Source organism: Thunnus albacares, chromosome 5 (assembly GCF_914725855.1).
Source record: "Thunnus albacares chromosome 5, fThuAlb1.1, whole genome shotgun sequence".
Classification (NCBI taxonomy): domain Eukaryota; kingdom Metazoa; phylum Chordata; class Actinopteri; order Scombriformes; family Scombridae; genus Thunnus; species Thunnus albacares.
In genome coordinates this window covers 21696519-21713351 of record NC_058110.1, presented here as the reverse complement: position 1 = coordinate 21713351, position 16833 = coordinate 21696519, and the positions used below count along the sequence as shown (strand labels likewise).

The 16833-nt window shown below is 38.5% G+C and overlaps 2 protein-coding genes across 3 annotated transcripts; both read left to right on the top strand.

Moving 5' to 3' along the window:
- The first annotated feature begins 882 nt into the window (after positions 1-882).
- Positions 883-3573, top strand: LOC122982987 (glucose-induced degradation protein 8-B homolog). Its single transcript, XM_044352644.1, has 5 exons — positions 883-990; positions 1363-1492; positions 1587-1783; positions 1918-2115; positions 2428-3573. The coding sequence occupies exons 2-5, from the start codon at positions 1375-1377 to the stop codon at positions 2599-2601; spliced, it is 687 nt and encodes a 228-aa protein (XP_044208579.1). The 5' UTR covers positions 883-990; positions 1363-1374; the 3' UTR covers positions 2602-3573.
- Positions 3574-5096: 1523 nt separating this feature from the next.
- Positions 5097-16524, top strand: slc17a9b (solute carrier family 17 member 9b). Of its 2 annotated transcripts, XM_044352747.1 has the most exons (14): positions 5097-5764; positions 5884-6080; positions 6992-7189; positions 7788-7927; positions 9148-9247; positions 9369-9499; positions 9619-9715; positions 10573-10669; positions 11555-11642; positions 11781-11815; positions 11939-12054; positions 13180-13235; positions 13385-13414; positions 13826-16524. In XM_044352747.1, the coding sequence occupies exons 2-14, from the start codon at positions 5947-5949 to the stop codon at positions 14002-14004; spliced, it is 1401 nt and encodes a 466-aa protein (XP_044208682.1). In that variant the 5' UTR covers positions 5097-5764; positions 5884-5946; the 3' UTR covers positions 14005-16524. The 2 variants fall into 2 exon arrangements, with proteins under 2 accessions (XP_044208682.1, XP_044208681.1); XM_044352746.1 differs by having other exon boundaries at positions 5097-6080.
- The last annotated feature ends 309 nt before the right edge of the window (positions 16525-16833 follow it).

Here is a 16833-nt window from a genome sequence, read left to right as displayed (position 1 = left end):
TCGTTGGTTGGATTGGTTAGATTTAAGCATGAGGAGTGAGATTGGTCAGAGTTAGGGTAAGAATATCAGGGTAAGCCAATCAGATGCGGGGAAGGGCGGGTCATGACTTCTCCGTCCTGGAAAAAAAAATCGCCTCCTGTATCTGCAAGATGATGAAAGCTGGTTTACTGTCTGAAATATAAAAACTTGAAAAGACTTAAAATAGACAATAAATACAGTTACTATAATTTGTATGTATTATTTTGTGAATTTCATGTCCATTCCATGTCTCATAATATACATAAAAATATTATAGGTTACCACTAGATACTAAAATCTACATTATGTGTTATGTGTGGTATGCCTTTTGCATTAATTTAGAGAATTCAATTTTGATATTTATAGTTTTTAGCAAACTGGAAAAGATGTGCAAGACATCTAGCCAAGGGGTACCAACACTCTTTTTCTTACAATAGAAACAAACTGCTTGGAGCAGATCAAAACTCAAAAATTCAAAAATCACTATTCAAAAATGTTGTTGCATTCTTCACATTCAATAACTAAAATAATTGAAATCATTGTGGATGTTATGTTCTCTTGTTTTAGCTAATTTAGTACCATAATATAGTATGTTTGTGAATGTTTTTTCTCCATAAACAAACGGAGTAAAACCTAAAGAATGCACTCTCTCTCTGCTCTCTGAAAGCTTCATTAATCACCCATTTATTAATGACTGATGGGGTGTTTAAGAATACAAAAATAGATTTGAGAGGTTACTGTGAAGGGTCAGAATATGAGCAGTGTGTAAGAGTTAAAAAAGCTGTGTGGAGTATTTTGAATGTGTAGGTAAGGTAAATTTACTGTAGGGGACAGCAGCACCACGTAACGTGTAGTTGGCGGTACCGGAAATAAGGAAACGAAAGGAGAAGAAGAAGAAGAAGACGAAGAAGAAGAGCCTCCCCCGTCGCTAGCTAGCTAGCTACTGCTGGGAAGTAGCGACAACATTTTCAGGTATTGTGAATAAAGTAACCATTATATTTACATAAGACTGTAGATGTATATTGATGTAAGACAATCAAATAAAAAAGCTCTCGTTCCGGATGTCTGTGTGCGATATAAATGCGCCAAAAGGGGGAAGTTGTCTTTGTTTTGGTCCGTGTTGACGAAAGTCAGGCTTTAATGTTGTGTTTTCATGAAAGGCCCAAACTGTTGTGACTCTGGATTTCCGGTGCCTTCTTGCTGTCAAACTGAAGAGCTAATTACCAAAACAGTTATAACGTTATATTATTATTCACCGTACCACGAGTTCAATATTGTCCGTGTCTGAGATGTTATTCTGTCATCACACAACACTCACAACATAAACATTCCCTTTATCTTCAGGATATCATCATAATGAGTTATGCAGAGAAGCCGGACGACATAACGAGGGAAGAGTGGATGGATAAACTCAACAATGTCCACATTCAGAGAGCTGATATGAACAGGCTCATCATGAACTACTTGGTAACAGGTAAAGTGTTTTTTTGGTGTTCAAAGTTTGTTTTCAGTTCTCTATAAAGATCAACTGTGTGTGCAGGGTTTTCACCACGGTTTCTGCTCAACAGAGGGCTTCAAGGAAGCAGCAGAGAAGTTCAGGATGGAGTCTGGTATAGAGCCTAGTGTGGACTTGGATTCCCTTGATGAAAGGATTAAGATCAGAGAGATGATCCTGAAGGGACAGATCCAGGATGCTATTGCACTGATCAACAGTCTGCATCCAGAACTGCTGGATACCAACCGTTACCTCTACTTTCACCTACAGGTAAAATAAAATACAGTGCTTATCATTTGCCACTTATAGTTTTTCTAGTGTGTACCATGTGCATTTGTACTGCATGTCTAACAACATTCTGTTGTTTTCACTCCCCGTTGCACCCGTGGCATTTGTGTTTGCAGCAGCAGCATCTGATTGAGCTGATTCGTTTGAGGGAGACCGAAGCTGCCCTTGAATTTGCCCAGTCACAGTTGGCAGAGCAGGGGGAGGAGAGCCGAGAATGTCTGACCGAGATGGAGAGGACACTGGCCCTGCTGGCATTTGATAACCCCGAGGAGTCACCTTTTGGAGATCTGCTCAATATGATGCAGAGACAAAAGGTAGGGTCAAACTATAAAAGTAAAGCTTGTACCTGGAGGTGATCATCCTACACTAAACTATAAAAGTAGTTTTTGGCAGCATGAGTACACTGTTAGTGCTGCAGTTTTTCACCCACATTGTGGCAACTGATTTTCACTTTTTAATAGTCAAATTAATTACACATGAATTCCCTGATTTGTTTGGGGGTGGGAGCTTCATGTCATTACTGAAGGTATAGAAAATTAATTGGTGAGATTAACTATCTATGATCCACTGTTCCATAGTCAAAGTATACAAAGCAATAACATTACAACTATTTCTTTGTCTTTCAGATATGGAGTGAAGTGAACCAGTCTGTGCTAGACTATGAAAACAGGGAGTCAACACCCAAGCTGGCCAAGCTCCTGAAGCTACTGCTGTGGGCCCAAAACGAACTCGACCAAAAGAAAGTGAAGTATCCCAAAATGACAGACCTCAGCAAGGGAACAATTGAAGACCCAAAATAAGGACCCTAAGTGAAAACATACCAGAGCATTACAAAATGGACACATTTCCTTTATCTATTTATACCCCAAGAAACTGACTCATATATAGTACAACCTTTTCTTTTTTGTAAGGGTTGCTTTTTGATACTTTAATAACTTAGAATGTGCAAACTGGATTGATGGCATTTCAAAATGACCACTCACACGCAATTAACATGCAGACCATTATTTTACTTGGTATTATAATTTACATATTTGTTTATGTAAAATTAGTATAGATTTTTTTTTTCCTTTTGCATATTTCAGTTACACTAGTTTTTCTGTCTGTTGGCAGGGAAAGTTGGCAGAGGAGGGTGTGAATAAAGCCTAAATTAGGCTGTCACTTTCTGTGTGTGACCACTTAGAAGGGGCTAAGTTTGATGTTCAGGGAAAATGATTGGCTCAGTGTGCACTGCCTCATACAAACATATACTTTTCCTTACAAAAAACATACACATTTCATGTAGTAGTCTTTCAGTTAGTAGTCTATGTGATGGCAATAGCCAGAACAAGATACTTGGGATGTTTAAGACTACTGTGACTGTAAATTCAACTTTAGATTCTTACTGCATTATGGCTTGAAACATTACAAAAAGATGCTTACAGTGAGATTAACAACGACAAGATACATACATACAAGCTATACATGATGGTAGTAATTAACAAGTGGGACAAGGCAAGATTCCTGGGAAGCTAAAAACTTTGCAGCAGACTGTGACTGTGCAAGCTTAAAGGCAGCCTCAGTTTCATACTGTTATAAAATATCAAAAGATATTAAAAGATGTGAATGGATAAATCTATGTCCACAGACATGGAGATACTTTTACGGATGGATTATTTATGGAATGAGTAGCTCTTTTGCGAAATTTGATGTGCTTTTTTTGCTGGAATATTATTTTGCAATAAAAGTGAATTTTAAAACTGGGCAAGTAATAAAGGACATTTAAGCTTGAAGTGTTTTCAATTCTGGATATTCCAAAGTGATACTGTACAGCAGCAGAGGTGGAAAGTAATTGGTTACATTTACTTGAATACCGTACTTAAGTACAGATGTATGGTACTTGTACTTAAGTGTTTCTATTTTGTGGTATTTAATACTTCTACTTCACTACATTTGAGAGAGAAATATTGTACTTTTGACTCCATGACATCTGTCTGACAGCTAGTTACTACAGCTTATTTTAATTTTAATATTTACAATTTACGATACAATATAATTAACTTATATGAAGCATTGTTATAGATTAAACTGACCAATTACCTCTGTGGCTCAAATTAGCTCTACAACAACCAGATACAAGATTACATGCTAATGCATCAGTAACAGTAATCCAATGACATATACATAATACACACTATGACAGAAGCCATTCTATTTAATGAGCAGTGGTGGAGGAAGTATTTAGATCCTTCACTTAATTTAAAGTAGTAATGCTGCAATATAAAAATATTTAATTACAAGTAGAAGTCCTGCATTGATAATGTCACTTAAGTATAAGTACATATAAGTTTTATTAGCTAAATGTACTTTAAGTGTCAAAAGTAAAAGTACTCATAAGGCAGATAATGTCCCCTGTAAATTATTGGATTAATATTACTGATACAAGTAGTTGGTCAAAGTTGGTTAATGTGGAGCTAATTTTAACAATTTTATATATTGTTTGGTAGTTTAATGTATAACTGCAGAATATTTCATAAGATCATGACATGTTTCATGTGTAATATTTAGATCTGTTAACTAAAGGTGTTAAATATAGTAAAGTATAGTATTTACTCTGAATTATAATGTCAGAATCAGAATCATCTTTACTGGTCAAGTATATTTATGCATGCAAAGAATTTGACTGAGTTTAGTGGCTCTCAGTGTATTCACACACAACACAACAATCTTCAGAAAGATATACAAGGAATGACTATATGCAGGTGAAACTGTTTCTGTGAACGATACAAATAGTTAAAAGAAGTGAAGAGTGCACAGAGTGCTGAGATAAATATTGAATGGTAAAAAAAAAGTGACATGTTACTTTATATACATATAATAGGCAGTTATGTACAGTATACAGCCTGTTCAAATATACAGTAATGAATGACATGTATTGCACATTTTGTATTTTAGACTAAAATAAGTATATATAAGTCGCAGGTGCAGTGGGTACTATAGTAATGTAGCCTACTTAAGCAGTACTTGAGTAAATGTACTTATTACATTGCATCACTATTTATTTCTCTTTGGCATCAAAAAGTACATTTTGCTCATAATATGTACTTTTACTTGAATAAAATTTTGAATGACTTTTGTGATGGAGTTTTTTTTTAAAATTTAGATTGTGGTATTTTAACTTTAGTAAAGGATGTTATTCTTCATTATTCTATTTTATTTTGTTATTTGTTACATATCTGTATATGTAGCTATATTTTTTAACAGCAACATCAAGTCTGTTTATGTACATTTTTTGTTTTTATTTCACACTTGCTTCGGCAATGTAAACCAGTGGTTCTCAAACTTTTTCACGTCAAGAACCCCTAAACTGACATAAATTATACCACAGATCCCCATTTGATAAGATGTCCCAGGGGTCCCCCATCTGATAAGATTTCTGAGTACTTCTTCCATCAGCAGCTGCTAAAAGTTGTGCTGAATGCAGACTCTTACATAACGACTGCCTGCTAACTCATGTATCCAGGGGCAGAGGGACCACTCAAAACAACCTTGCAGGCACTGCGCATATCTCTGCCCCGCAGCCTGACAGCCACAGCAGCTTCTCAGCACTGACACCATCGCGTCTTCATCAGGAGGCAAGGACAGGTCAGGGAGGAGAGTACATCCTGGTGCTCTAATGATGCTCCCACAGTTACATTTCTAAATTGCACCGTCATGACTGAAGAGGGACCGGAGCCAGAGGCGCCTCTCGGGTGGTTTGGATGATGCTGTAATGGATGAATCAGCTGACTAGACAGTTGAAGCCGGTTTAGAAACATACTAAATCACTTCCTGATTAACCCTACCGATCACAAGAAGAACTGCGTGGCTGTGCGGGAGCAGGAGGAGGAGGCTGGGGAGAAAAACTGACACGTGGATTACTCCTCCTCGGGCACCAGGAAAAACAAGACTCCCTCCTCCAGCTCAGTTCCGTCACCATCGCTTGTTAGTCCAGGATATGGATTTAAATCTCGAGATATAACACTTTATGAAAAGGTTTGTTTGTTTGTTTGTTTGTTTTGCCAGCCCCCCTTCAGCGTTTACTTTTCTGTCTGATCGACCAGGAAAGAGATCGAAAGTAACATAGCAGAAGCGGTTGAAAGGAGGCTGCTGTTACCTCGCGTTGAATGGCAGTTATTCAAAAATATGGCAAGAACTATAGTCCAGATTTGGCCTGTCACAAGGAAAACCATCCGTCTGACAAGATCGGAGTACCTGGATGTCATAAGAAGTGGCCTGAACACAACACCAACTGGTCGAGGTAACATTTCACACCCTGATAGAAACAGTACATTCAACAGTGCTAATTGATTTTCGTGTTTACTCATATTTCAGCAACTACCATCAATTATCCCCCAAAGCTCCCAAAGATAACCTATCTATATCTATGCTTTTTACTAACTCATGTCTTAAAAGCTGAAAGGCCCTGCATCAGGACTTTAAGCATATATGAGCCTTTTTGTTATTAAAGTGCTTCTATGTGGCAGTTAGTGAAATGACACGTGTCATCTATTCGTTTGATGGCTCCATAACGTTTCTTTTTTATGTAGTTAGTTTTATTTCCACATATGTCAACTGGTTTGTAAAGAAGGAAGTAAGTTGTACTTCCTTAAAGAAACATGATTAAAAGATAAATAAATTATATAGTTGTGACAGTATACTCTTAAGGTAATTTCCTTTCTTTGGGGCGGGTTTTCTCTAAACCAGTGGTTGTCAAGGTGAGGTCCCGGGACCCCGGGGGTCCTTGAGGGGGTCCCTAGCAAAAACAGGGAATCATTTATTTTCACTCTAAGTAACACAATGACACAGTGTATGACTATTTTGGTTATGGGTTTCATACACTTTCTGTAATAAACATTTAAAAGCAAAAATCTTATCAGATGGGGAACCATGGGACAAAATCTTATCAAATGGGGGTCTAATTTGTGGCAGTTTAGGGGTCCTTGACGTGAAAAAGTTTGAGAACCACTGCTCTGAACCATAACAATGTAATAACTCTCATCTTCACTTTAATGAAGCCATTTTAGCCCCTGCTCAATCTAGTTAAGAGTGCAACCAAAGTCAGGGCTGTAATTCCCTCCCCCCAGTTTGATGACTCTTTGTAAGTCCAAAGTTTGCACCCAAATGTTGTCTACGTGTAACTTCAATCCATTCTGCTTCCCTCCTGTGCAGACCAGTGGCGAGGGTATGGACGGTGGTGCTACTGCTTGGGACATGCCTCCTATACTGTGCCCGAGTGGCAATGCCCATTTGTGCCGTCAGTATGTCAGAGCAGTTCAGCTGGAGCAAGAGGGAGTCCGGCATGGTTCTGGGCAGCTTCTTCTGGGGCTACTGCTTCACCCAGGTGTTTGGAGGCTACGTCAGTGACCGGTGGGCAGCCCTTTGAGCTTAAACAGTAGTCATGCCGTGAGATAACAGTGGTGTGAGGATACAGAATTCAGCTGTGTCTACAGTACTGTGTTATCAGTAATGTGACGCTAGTCTTCGACTAACACCGGTTTTCCTTTCACGGCCTTTCAACTGTCATTTGCCAGTACATTACTGCCACTGATGCGAATAGCCAAGCTTTGTTTGCTCAGTCTGGACAGATAATGCAGCTGATAAAACTAGATGTCCTCTTTGTACTATCATGTTGTTAACTCTTGAAAGCTCATAATGTCATAAACTGATAGGCTGCTTATGTGTTTGAAGAGTTTTATTCAATCCACAATGTTCACCTCAAAGTTAATTGTCCAGAATTATTCCTCAAAATGCTCATTTTGTCTGTAGATATATTGAAATCATATAACTTTAACTTCCATAGTGTCTAACTTTAGTGATACTTTTACTAGATTTATTTTTCTAGCAGAATTGCACATCTCATTTTCAGGAGTTCACAAGTCATCCAAGAGATCACAACCTAAGTAATAAGCAGCTCTCTGATCAGTCAGAAGTTAAAGCCAGTACAATCTGTATTCTGTGTCCACAGGGTGGGTGGGGAGAAGGTCCTCCTGCTGTCTGCAGCAGCCTGGGGGTCGATGACAGCCTTCACCCCCATCTTGGCTCATTTCTGCTCCCAGCCAATCCTCTCCATGACTCTGGCCCGCTTCCTCATGGGTCTGTTGCAAGGTGAGATGAGTGGCTTTTTAAAAAGTGTGCAAGATGAATTTCAACTTGAGAATAAGTCACAGAGGTCAAACATAATTCTCTTAAAACTTTTTTTCTCTTACCAGACATTGAGAAAACTAGTCTTAACTTTTTTCAAGGACATCATTGTTCAACATATTTAAAATGTCTGCTACTTAGTGTCTGGCTATGATTTGATAACAAAATCACACTTGTCACTATTAATGCATAAAATGATGCGATCCCTAAACATACAGTATCTCAGATCTATTTGCTCCATACAAACCACCCTGCACCCTTTGCTTAAAGGGAGCAGAACAGAACATCTTGTTATACTACGTATTCACACAAAAGAATTTGGATGCAGTGTCATTTCACATACCGCTTTGTGTCCTATGCACCAGCTTGCTGTCCGTGTCAGGGCATTAGATACAGACAACATAAAAGCACACACATATTAAAGTCTGAGTCAATTGTGCTGTTTGTCTTTTCTGTTATGATTAAAATTTGTCACTTTGGATTGCATTCTCATCTAAAACCAGTGAAAAGCCCTTTAAGAATTAAAACTGATCTGATTTGAAGGTATTCCACTGCCAAGATAACAATGTAGCATTGAAACCACTGTCACATTACATTTTCATATTTTAAGTTTGATCACAGCAGGAGATTCCACATCTTTGTTACTTCAATCTGAACCCTGCAGCTGTGTCTGCTTTGGTAAAAGTACAGATTCTATGTAGTACCACAGGCCTCTTTTACAAGACAAGCATTTGTATTTTCATTTGTATTTCATCTAAAAGAGGAAATGGATGACTTATTGAGTATAACTATATAACTATATATATATATAAAACTATAACTATATGACATATGAATAACAGCATCATTTATTTGTCATTTGGTTATTTGGCTTGAGAACAAGAATTAATATTCTTCACAGGCAGGGTGATTTAGGACTGTCATAAAATGACTTTTGGCTGCATGCTCATGTTCCAAAACACAGGTGCTCCTGTTTCTGGATTTTAAATCATTCAGCTGCTGCCAAATTATTTGCCACGTTATTCACATTGCTAAAAAAAATCTCACTGTTTCCCGTCAACTTTTGTATATGTTTGTTTTGTGCAATGAAGTAGTGAAGTGTATAGATTGCTTGCCTCTTTTAATTCTTTTTGGCATTTTCTTTCTAAACACTGATCAATTGTATTTCTCTGTCTTGATTTTAGGAGTTCATTACCCTTCCTTGGCGAGTCTGTGCTCTCAAAAGGTGGTGGAGAGTGAGAGAGGCTTCCTCATGAGCACCGTGGGTAGTGGCTCCTACCTGGGGTGAGTCAAGTCTTACGCAATAAATGGGGAATGCTGGGAACGTGTCGGGTGTTTTCTCTGTACTTTCTTATAATGTTGAAATATCTGACTTGTCATGTCTTGTTGTGACTTTTTTTTACAGCACCCTGGTGATCGGAGGGGCTGGCTCCCTCATGCTGGACCTGTACGGTTGGGAGAGTGTTTTCTATGTGTCTGGTCTGCTCTCAGTCCTGTGGGCCTACTGCATGTGGAAATATCTACTCAAAGGAGAAGGCAAGTGAATCTTTAACTGTAGTGTCGCTGCATGCTCCTATCTTGTGGCTGCTTATTTGTATAGCTGGAGTCAGTGTCCTCTTGTATACCCATGTGTCTGTGTTCATTTGTGTTTGCAGGGCCTATCATCACCCTAGAGTCCCTAGGAAGTGGTGGGCCCCAGTCCAAACTGACCAAAAGACATTGGTTACGGCTCTTCAAACAACCTGCAGTCTGGTGAGACAAAGATAAAGGGAGTGTGCGTGTGTGTGGGTGTGAGAGTATGGGCAAATTGGTGTGTCTGTGCATGCATTTTGTATTTGTGTGGCTCATTCGCCCATGTTCTGTCGTCATATTCAAATGTAGGAGCAGCTATAATTATGGTTAGACTATAATCCCAATTCTGTCATTTTATGTATTTTGCAACAATGGAAGATGAGCTGGGTGATGATCTGAAAATGAGAAATTCAGAAGAAGAGTTTAACTGAAAGATTTTAGAAATGTATTAAACATATCTCAAACTTGACAGATCTTAACTTATTTAGGAGATCTCTGTAATACAACCCCTTTCTGTAGCCTCTAATGTTATATGTACCAGATTTAAGAATAGCAGGTCTCTGGTTGCCTCAGCTGTCTGTTAATGTCTCCGATATTGAGTTCTTCCATGTCCCTCCAGTCGCTCCCTGTGGCCTAGATATTTATATACTGTACGGCAACTGATACGCTCCATTTACAGTGACAGGGAGAACCTCTGTGCTTTTATTTGATGTATGTGATCTACCTTGAAGGTAACAGATTAGAAGATAGTTTGGTGGCTGTGGGCTTAAAATATACACAAACTCACGAAGCTTTCAACCACACGCTACTCGCCTTAACACTGATATGATTTAGAGAGGAAAATAACAGTCATCACACAGGTAGGAAGGAGGTGAACTTTTACTCCTGTCAAATTAACAGACATAGCTCAAAGAAATGGGACATTGTCTTTCTCAACAACAGTGAGCAACCTTTTGTATTCCTACACAGTATGTGTAAATATACTTATAATGTATTTATGCTGTCTATTTGTCTCTCTCTTTTAATTCCCCAACAAGTGCTGTGATCGTTACACACCTTTGCACAGCAAGCACCTTCTTCACTCTGTTGTCGTGGCTGCCAACATTCTTTAAAGACACTTTCCCTGACGCCAAGGTAACCACACCACCTTTTTATCGTCCTATTGATCACACATTTGACCTCTGGATCACAGGAAAAAGGGTTAAAAGCAAGAATGACTGGCCTTCACCAAGACTAAGAGTCTAACATCAGCATGCTAATGTGCTCATAGCAACAATGCTAACATGCTGATATTTAGCAGGTATAATGTTTTATCATATTCACCATCTAAGTTCAGTGTGTTTGCATTCTAACATTTGCTAATTGACACTAAACACAAAGTACAGCTAAGGCCAGTGGGAATGTAGTTTGTTTTTCAGGTATTTGGTCACAAACATGGGCGTAGATTTGTGTATGGACGGTAGGGACATGTCCCTACTAATATCAAGGTGTTGCTGGATTGTCCCTACCAAAAGTAAAAATCAGAGAAAAAATCATGATACAGGTCCGGTTTCAGGCAAGTCAGCAAATGCATATTCAGTAAAGTAAACATTTTGCAGAGTCAGGCTCTTTATGTGTGTATGTGTGTGCGCACATGTGCCTATGAAAGAGAAGAATGACAGAGAGCAAGTGCACATACACAATTATTTTGGCCGTCTGACAAAAAATGTCCTTACCGAAGCTAAAACCAAACCTACGCCCTTGGTCACAAACCAAAGTACTGGACAAATTGAAATTGCTAGAGAAAAACCAAAGTCAGTAGGATTCATCCGTTGGAGTGTCTGTACAAATTTCCATGGCAATCCATCCACTAGTTGTTGAGATAGACTGTATATTTCAGTCTGGACCAAAGCGATGGACCGACTGACATTGTCATAAACAACAGCTGAACACCAACTTTCTATAAACGAACTATGAAACACTTGATGTTCCCTGCTGTTCCTGGTTAAGTTCATTCACTGAAAATACGTTTCCCTCCAGGGTTGGGTGTTCAATGTCATTCCCTGGTTGGTGGCCATTCCCTCATCCCTCTTCAGTGGCTGCCTATCTGACCACCTCATCAGTCAAGGTAGAGCAAACAAACCTCTCTTCACAACTTCCTAAGGGCACCTCAAGAGCACATTTCCAAATGTACTCTAAATGCAGTTTGTTTTTGAAAAAGCAGCAGTGTAATTGCCCGTCCTACTTTGTCTCTTCACCCCACCAGGCTTTGATACAGCCTCAGTGAGGAAGTTGATGCAGGTATACTACTCAGTCCACAATTTCCACAATGGTCCTCTTTCATTTTCTTTCATGAACTTGTACATAATACCTTCTGTAACATTTTGATTTATGCGTTTTTGTGTGCATTCATCCCTCTCTTAGTTTTTTTCAATGGGTGTTTCCAGTGTGTTTACCCTTCTTCTATGTGGCAACACCACCTTTCCCTGGGCTGTAGCATTTGTGTCTGCCACCATGGGCCTCACCACCTTCAGTCACAGGTACTGGCACCCAAAATCTCCTCACACTCTATCTCTGGCCTTGAAACAACACCTTTTTTTGAGATTTGAATGTGGTATTCTGTGAGGTTCAGTTTGTCAGTTTTGTGTTCATATTGCTGTTTTGTTTTGTATTCTCCCTTTTGCTGATACCATTCAAAACTACTCTGTTTGAGCCTGTTTTCGACTGACTCATATTATGCTGTTTTGCCCACTGAGCTTTTCGAGAGCATCTTGGCAGTGTCCCAACTTATATTAGGCCTGCTGCCAGAAAATTTAGTCAGCTGTTTGACACTCCCTTTATTCGTTCTGGAAAAGGACATGTCTGCTAAAAACAAGTAATAAATATGTACTTTAACTCTCAAAAAAGGCAAAATAATCTCCTAAAACAGATGAGCACTGTAGTTTTTAGCAAACACTACTCAAACAAGAGTAAATAGTACATTTGTTGGGTACATTTTCAACAGCAGATTAATACACATTTGGTGCTGTAGTGAGTATTTATGGCAGCAGGAACATGTATGTGGGATTGACTCAAAATATACTACAGTGGCCCTGTTCGTGCTAATGAAGGAACGTATCACCCAGTGCAACAGTGTGGCTCATTTATGTGTATTTGATAGTTTTTGGACAACAATGGAGCTTAATGACAGAGGCAAATGCTTTGGCTTTATGAACAATAATTGTCAGCAGGATCAATTCATTTTTGGTTTTGGACTTTACATGGGATTTGTTGATGATAAAAAATAAATATACCAGAAGTATTCTTTAACCTGTGAGTATGTTTGCTTTACTTAATGCCTAAACAAATGATTGCATACAAAAGACAGGTGGTTAAACATTGTAGGGTGAGCCGTTACTGAGGCAGAACCAAACGATGTGGTAATGTGACCACAAGTATGAGGAAGCCTCAACTCTGCAGTGTGATAAGCTAACGCCCTGTTTCATACTGTATGACCTTATAATGTGTTTTTCTGATAAGTTATTTGTGAATTTATATTTATATTTTGTTCCTCTAATAATTAATAATAAATAGATTTGTCTAATTATTAGTCCTTGGGAATGCATATAGAGTCAGTTTTGCATCTTATAAGATGAAATAGCTAATGACACGTATTTCTTTTACAGTGGTGTATCTGTGAATGTTCAAGATCTTGCTCCATCCTGTGCTGGAGCTTTATTTGGTAAGTTTAAAGAATATTACCAAAATTTCTGACAACTTTTTAATACAAAACCCTTTTCTCACTGTCATAACAGATGATTATTTAATCCACAGATGGAATTTTAATAAAGTCTTACATTTTACATGTTTGTGTCCACATTTCTTTTACAGGTGTTATGAATACATGTGGTGCTTTCTCAGGTGAGTTCCTGTGATTTCAGCAGACAGCAACACTAAAAAACAAAACTCTGTGATGAATCTTTCACCAGCAGTTGCTATTTTTTTTCTCTATTAAGTGAAATAATTAATCCACTTCTCTAAATTCAGACTTTGAGCTGATGTGTCTGCTGTCAGTCATGTTTCATGGCTCCGAGGTGCCATGCATATTTCATCAAGGAAGCATAATGGAGTTTGTGTCAGATGAATAAAACAGGGAATAGAGGATGACAGACACTCGGTGGTCCAGTGAGGGAGGTCGAATGGACTGTGACATTTTCTCTGTGGAAAACTGAACTGAACTATCACATTGAAGATACTGTGTCCTTTGTTTATACCTTTTAGATAATATACTATTTATGTTGACATGGTGTGTGTATGTGTGTTCCTGTGCAGGGGTCCTAATGGTGTATTTCTCGGGGTATCTCATCGAGACCACAGGCTCATGGGCGTCTGTGTTTGCCCTCATCACCACAGTCAATCTGCTGGGTCTCTGCACCTTCCTGGCCTTTGCTGAGGCCCGACGGGTCGACATTGACTCTAGTAAGATCCGCCATCACAACATCCACATCTAAATCATTAGTCAACAGAGGGACCAGAGTGCTATTACCCAATGGACGTGCGACCTTGGGCGACCAGCAGCTACGACATTATCAACATTGGAGAACTAGCTGATGGATATCAAGTGATCAAATGATAAAACCTGCATACATACAAGATCTGAGAAACTTTGATTGGCGCCGTGTCTGGTTGAGGAAATACTGCAACAGTAACTGTAAAGCACACAGCAGAGTCTACACAATGTTACTGAAAAATCTTGTGGAACTAAAGCCTTGAATCCTAAAAGAACACAGCTGTGTTAGAGGATGCTCTGTCAGTTCAGGGAGGATGTGGACCGGTAAAGATTTCAGGAACTACCTCCAGGTCCCAGCTTGTGCAGTACATGATGTTTAAACAGTTCCTGAGTTCCTGTTATGCTTGTTATTTGTTACAGAATGTGTTACTAAGGACTAGCAAAGTCACAGAGATTGTTATCCGAAAGCGGCAGCTCACTGTTTTGGTGTGTTTTTGTGTGTGTAAGAGGAGCTGTGAGGGTGATGGATGTGTCTCAGGAGCTCCCTGACAGCTGTGACAGACCAAGGTGGTGTGTTCTTACCCTGCGGGGATGGGGGAGGCGATGGGGGCACTTGTAGGTGACGCAGGGAGAGGCCAGCCTCTCTTACTTATGTCTTTTATTAGTACGCCCCATTCACCCATCACTGAGAGAACTGTCTGAGTGACACCTCATTACCCAGCCACTAATTACTTGGCAGGCGCTCTAATGTCCTGTACAATTTACCTTCAGTAGTCTCCGTCTCCATGGTTACAAGCTCATCTTATCATTACAGTTCAGAGGGGGCGGGAGGGGTCATGGAAAGCTTTATGTAACAAAGCTTTGACTGAATGCGTTCTCCCTGTTTGTCGTCTTGAAGAATATGTTTCAAGTGAGAAGACCAAAGGTTATAACATATTTTTACTTTCCTTTTTTGTGATTGCATGTAATAGAAATACCTCAATTATTTTGAGTACTTATATATTTATATGGTTTAATTTTTTTTGTCAATTTTAAAAGTTTTTTTTTTTTTAGAGAAAATAAATATATTAAGTTGACAGAAAAATAAATATATTAGGTAAGATGAAACAAAATCATAGCAGGTTATCAAAAATGTGATGCAGTATGAAAAACCTAGTCTAGTTTACTCATTTTACTCAACTTGTCCATATTATTATCTTGGTGACTTAACATTATTATTGAATAGGTGCCAGACAGGGAGTGATGTCAATAGTTGAGAAGGAGATGGTTAGCCAGGAGAGAGCTCATTCACTTGATGGTGTCTGAGAAAGTATCTCTTTACTCTGAGTCATCAAGGAAATTTTAAATACCATGTTTTCCTTTGCTGCATACTTAACATGTTACACACATGACATGATGAATGTTGCAGGACAGGTAAGAGGGTTAAAAATAACCTCGGGTTCAGCTCAGTTGAGGAAGTGGAGACCATTTGGTGTAATGTTATTACTACAAATGTAGCAGCATAAAGCTAAGAGCAGAGTGCCGGCCGAATGTTGAAATGATTGTTTGTAGCATTTAGCTTTGGCGTTCACAGCACAGTTTTACTGTTTCCATTTTACATTTAGATGCTTACTTTACATCTGTTTTTTAAATCTATGCATTTTATTATTTTTGTACCTGATTGAAGAAATGAGAGAACTGCTAGACGCGCATAGCATGGTCACACAGTGTCATTTATTTATCATTGCGTGTGTCAGTTCTTCTTGTGATTCACATACAAAGGCACATAGGTATGTTTCCTTAGACATTGACTGTAGACACTTTGAAGTGTATCCATTTTGTCTGTGCAGACTTGATTTCTGAAATGCCCAATACATTCCTTACATTGTCATGGTCAGTTACAAAAATGTGAAAATAAGAGGTTAATCAAAACTTTGAGTCAAGATATTTTTTCTGTACATCAAACATATTTAGATTATCTGTGTCTATGTGTTGCAAAGACACATAAATCTATAATATATAGAATACTTTATTTTGATATTTTATCTGAAATCTGACACCAATTGTCACTTTAAATCTGTACATACACTATGTTTTTAAGTGATCATACACAAATTATATGCCCTTTGACCTTTTGGATACACAAATTAAGTCTATTTACTGTACAGAAGAGCAATGTACAACCTTTAACATTATGTTCAACACTTTTCGTCAAACCAATTCCCCACATTCCTCAGATGTTTGAGCTGCCTTAGCAGATGTGCATTATTTACCGCTGCCTTCATTGCTTGTTCCTTTTTTTTTATCTGTTCTTGTGTGTTGACATCCTGCAAAATGTAAAACATTTCCATGATAAATAGCTGGAGTTCTGATCGCCAACATATCTCACTGTAGGTTCCTGGAAGCCTTCTGACAAAGAGTTTTTGATAATATGTAAGATATCTATTATAAAACTATAACTGCAGAAAAAGCAGTATTCTAATGCTTTTAAGATATGTTGTATTTAAAAATGTACATTAACTTTGAATAAAAATATATTTTGTCAACATTGGTGAGCTGTTTCAGTATGATGCACTATCTATGCTTGCATCTGCATGTATTTTCTCTGTAGAGCCACAGAGAGGCAGCACAGTGTTAATAATGAGGAGAGCACATGGGGCCAACTAGCCTTCAGAGTCAAGTACTTTACAAACATGTTCTGTGATGTAGAATCTCTTTATTCTCTTATGAAATAATTACTAATCTGACTTCAAATTACATCAAATATTACTCATGATTACATGAAAGAGCATTTTCACACACCTATGGACTACATACAGGTCATACAAGGTTTTCCACTCTGAAACTGAGA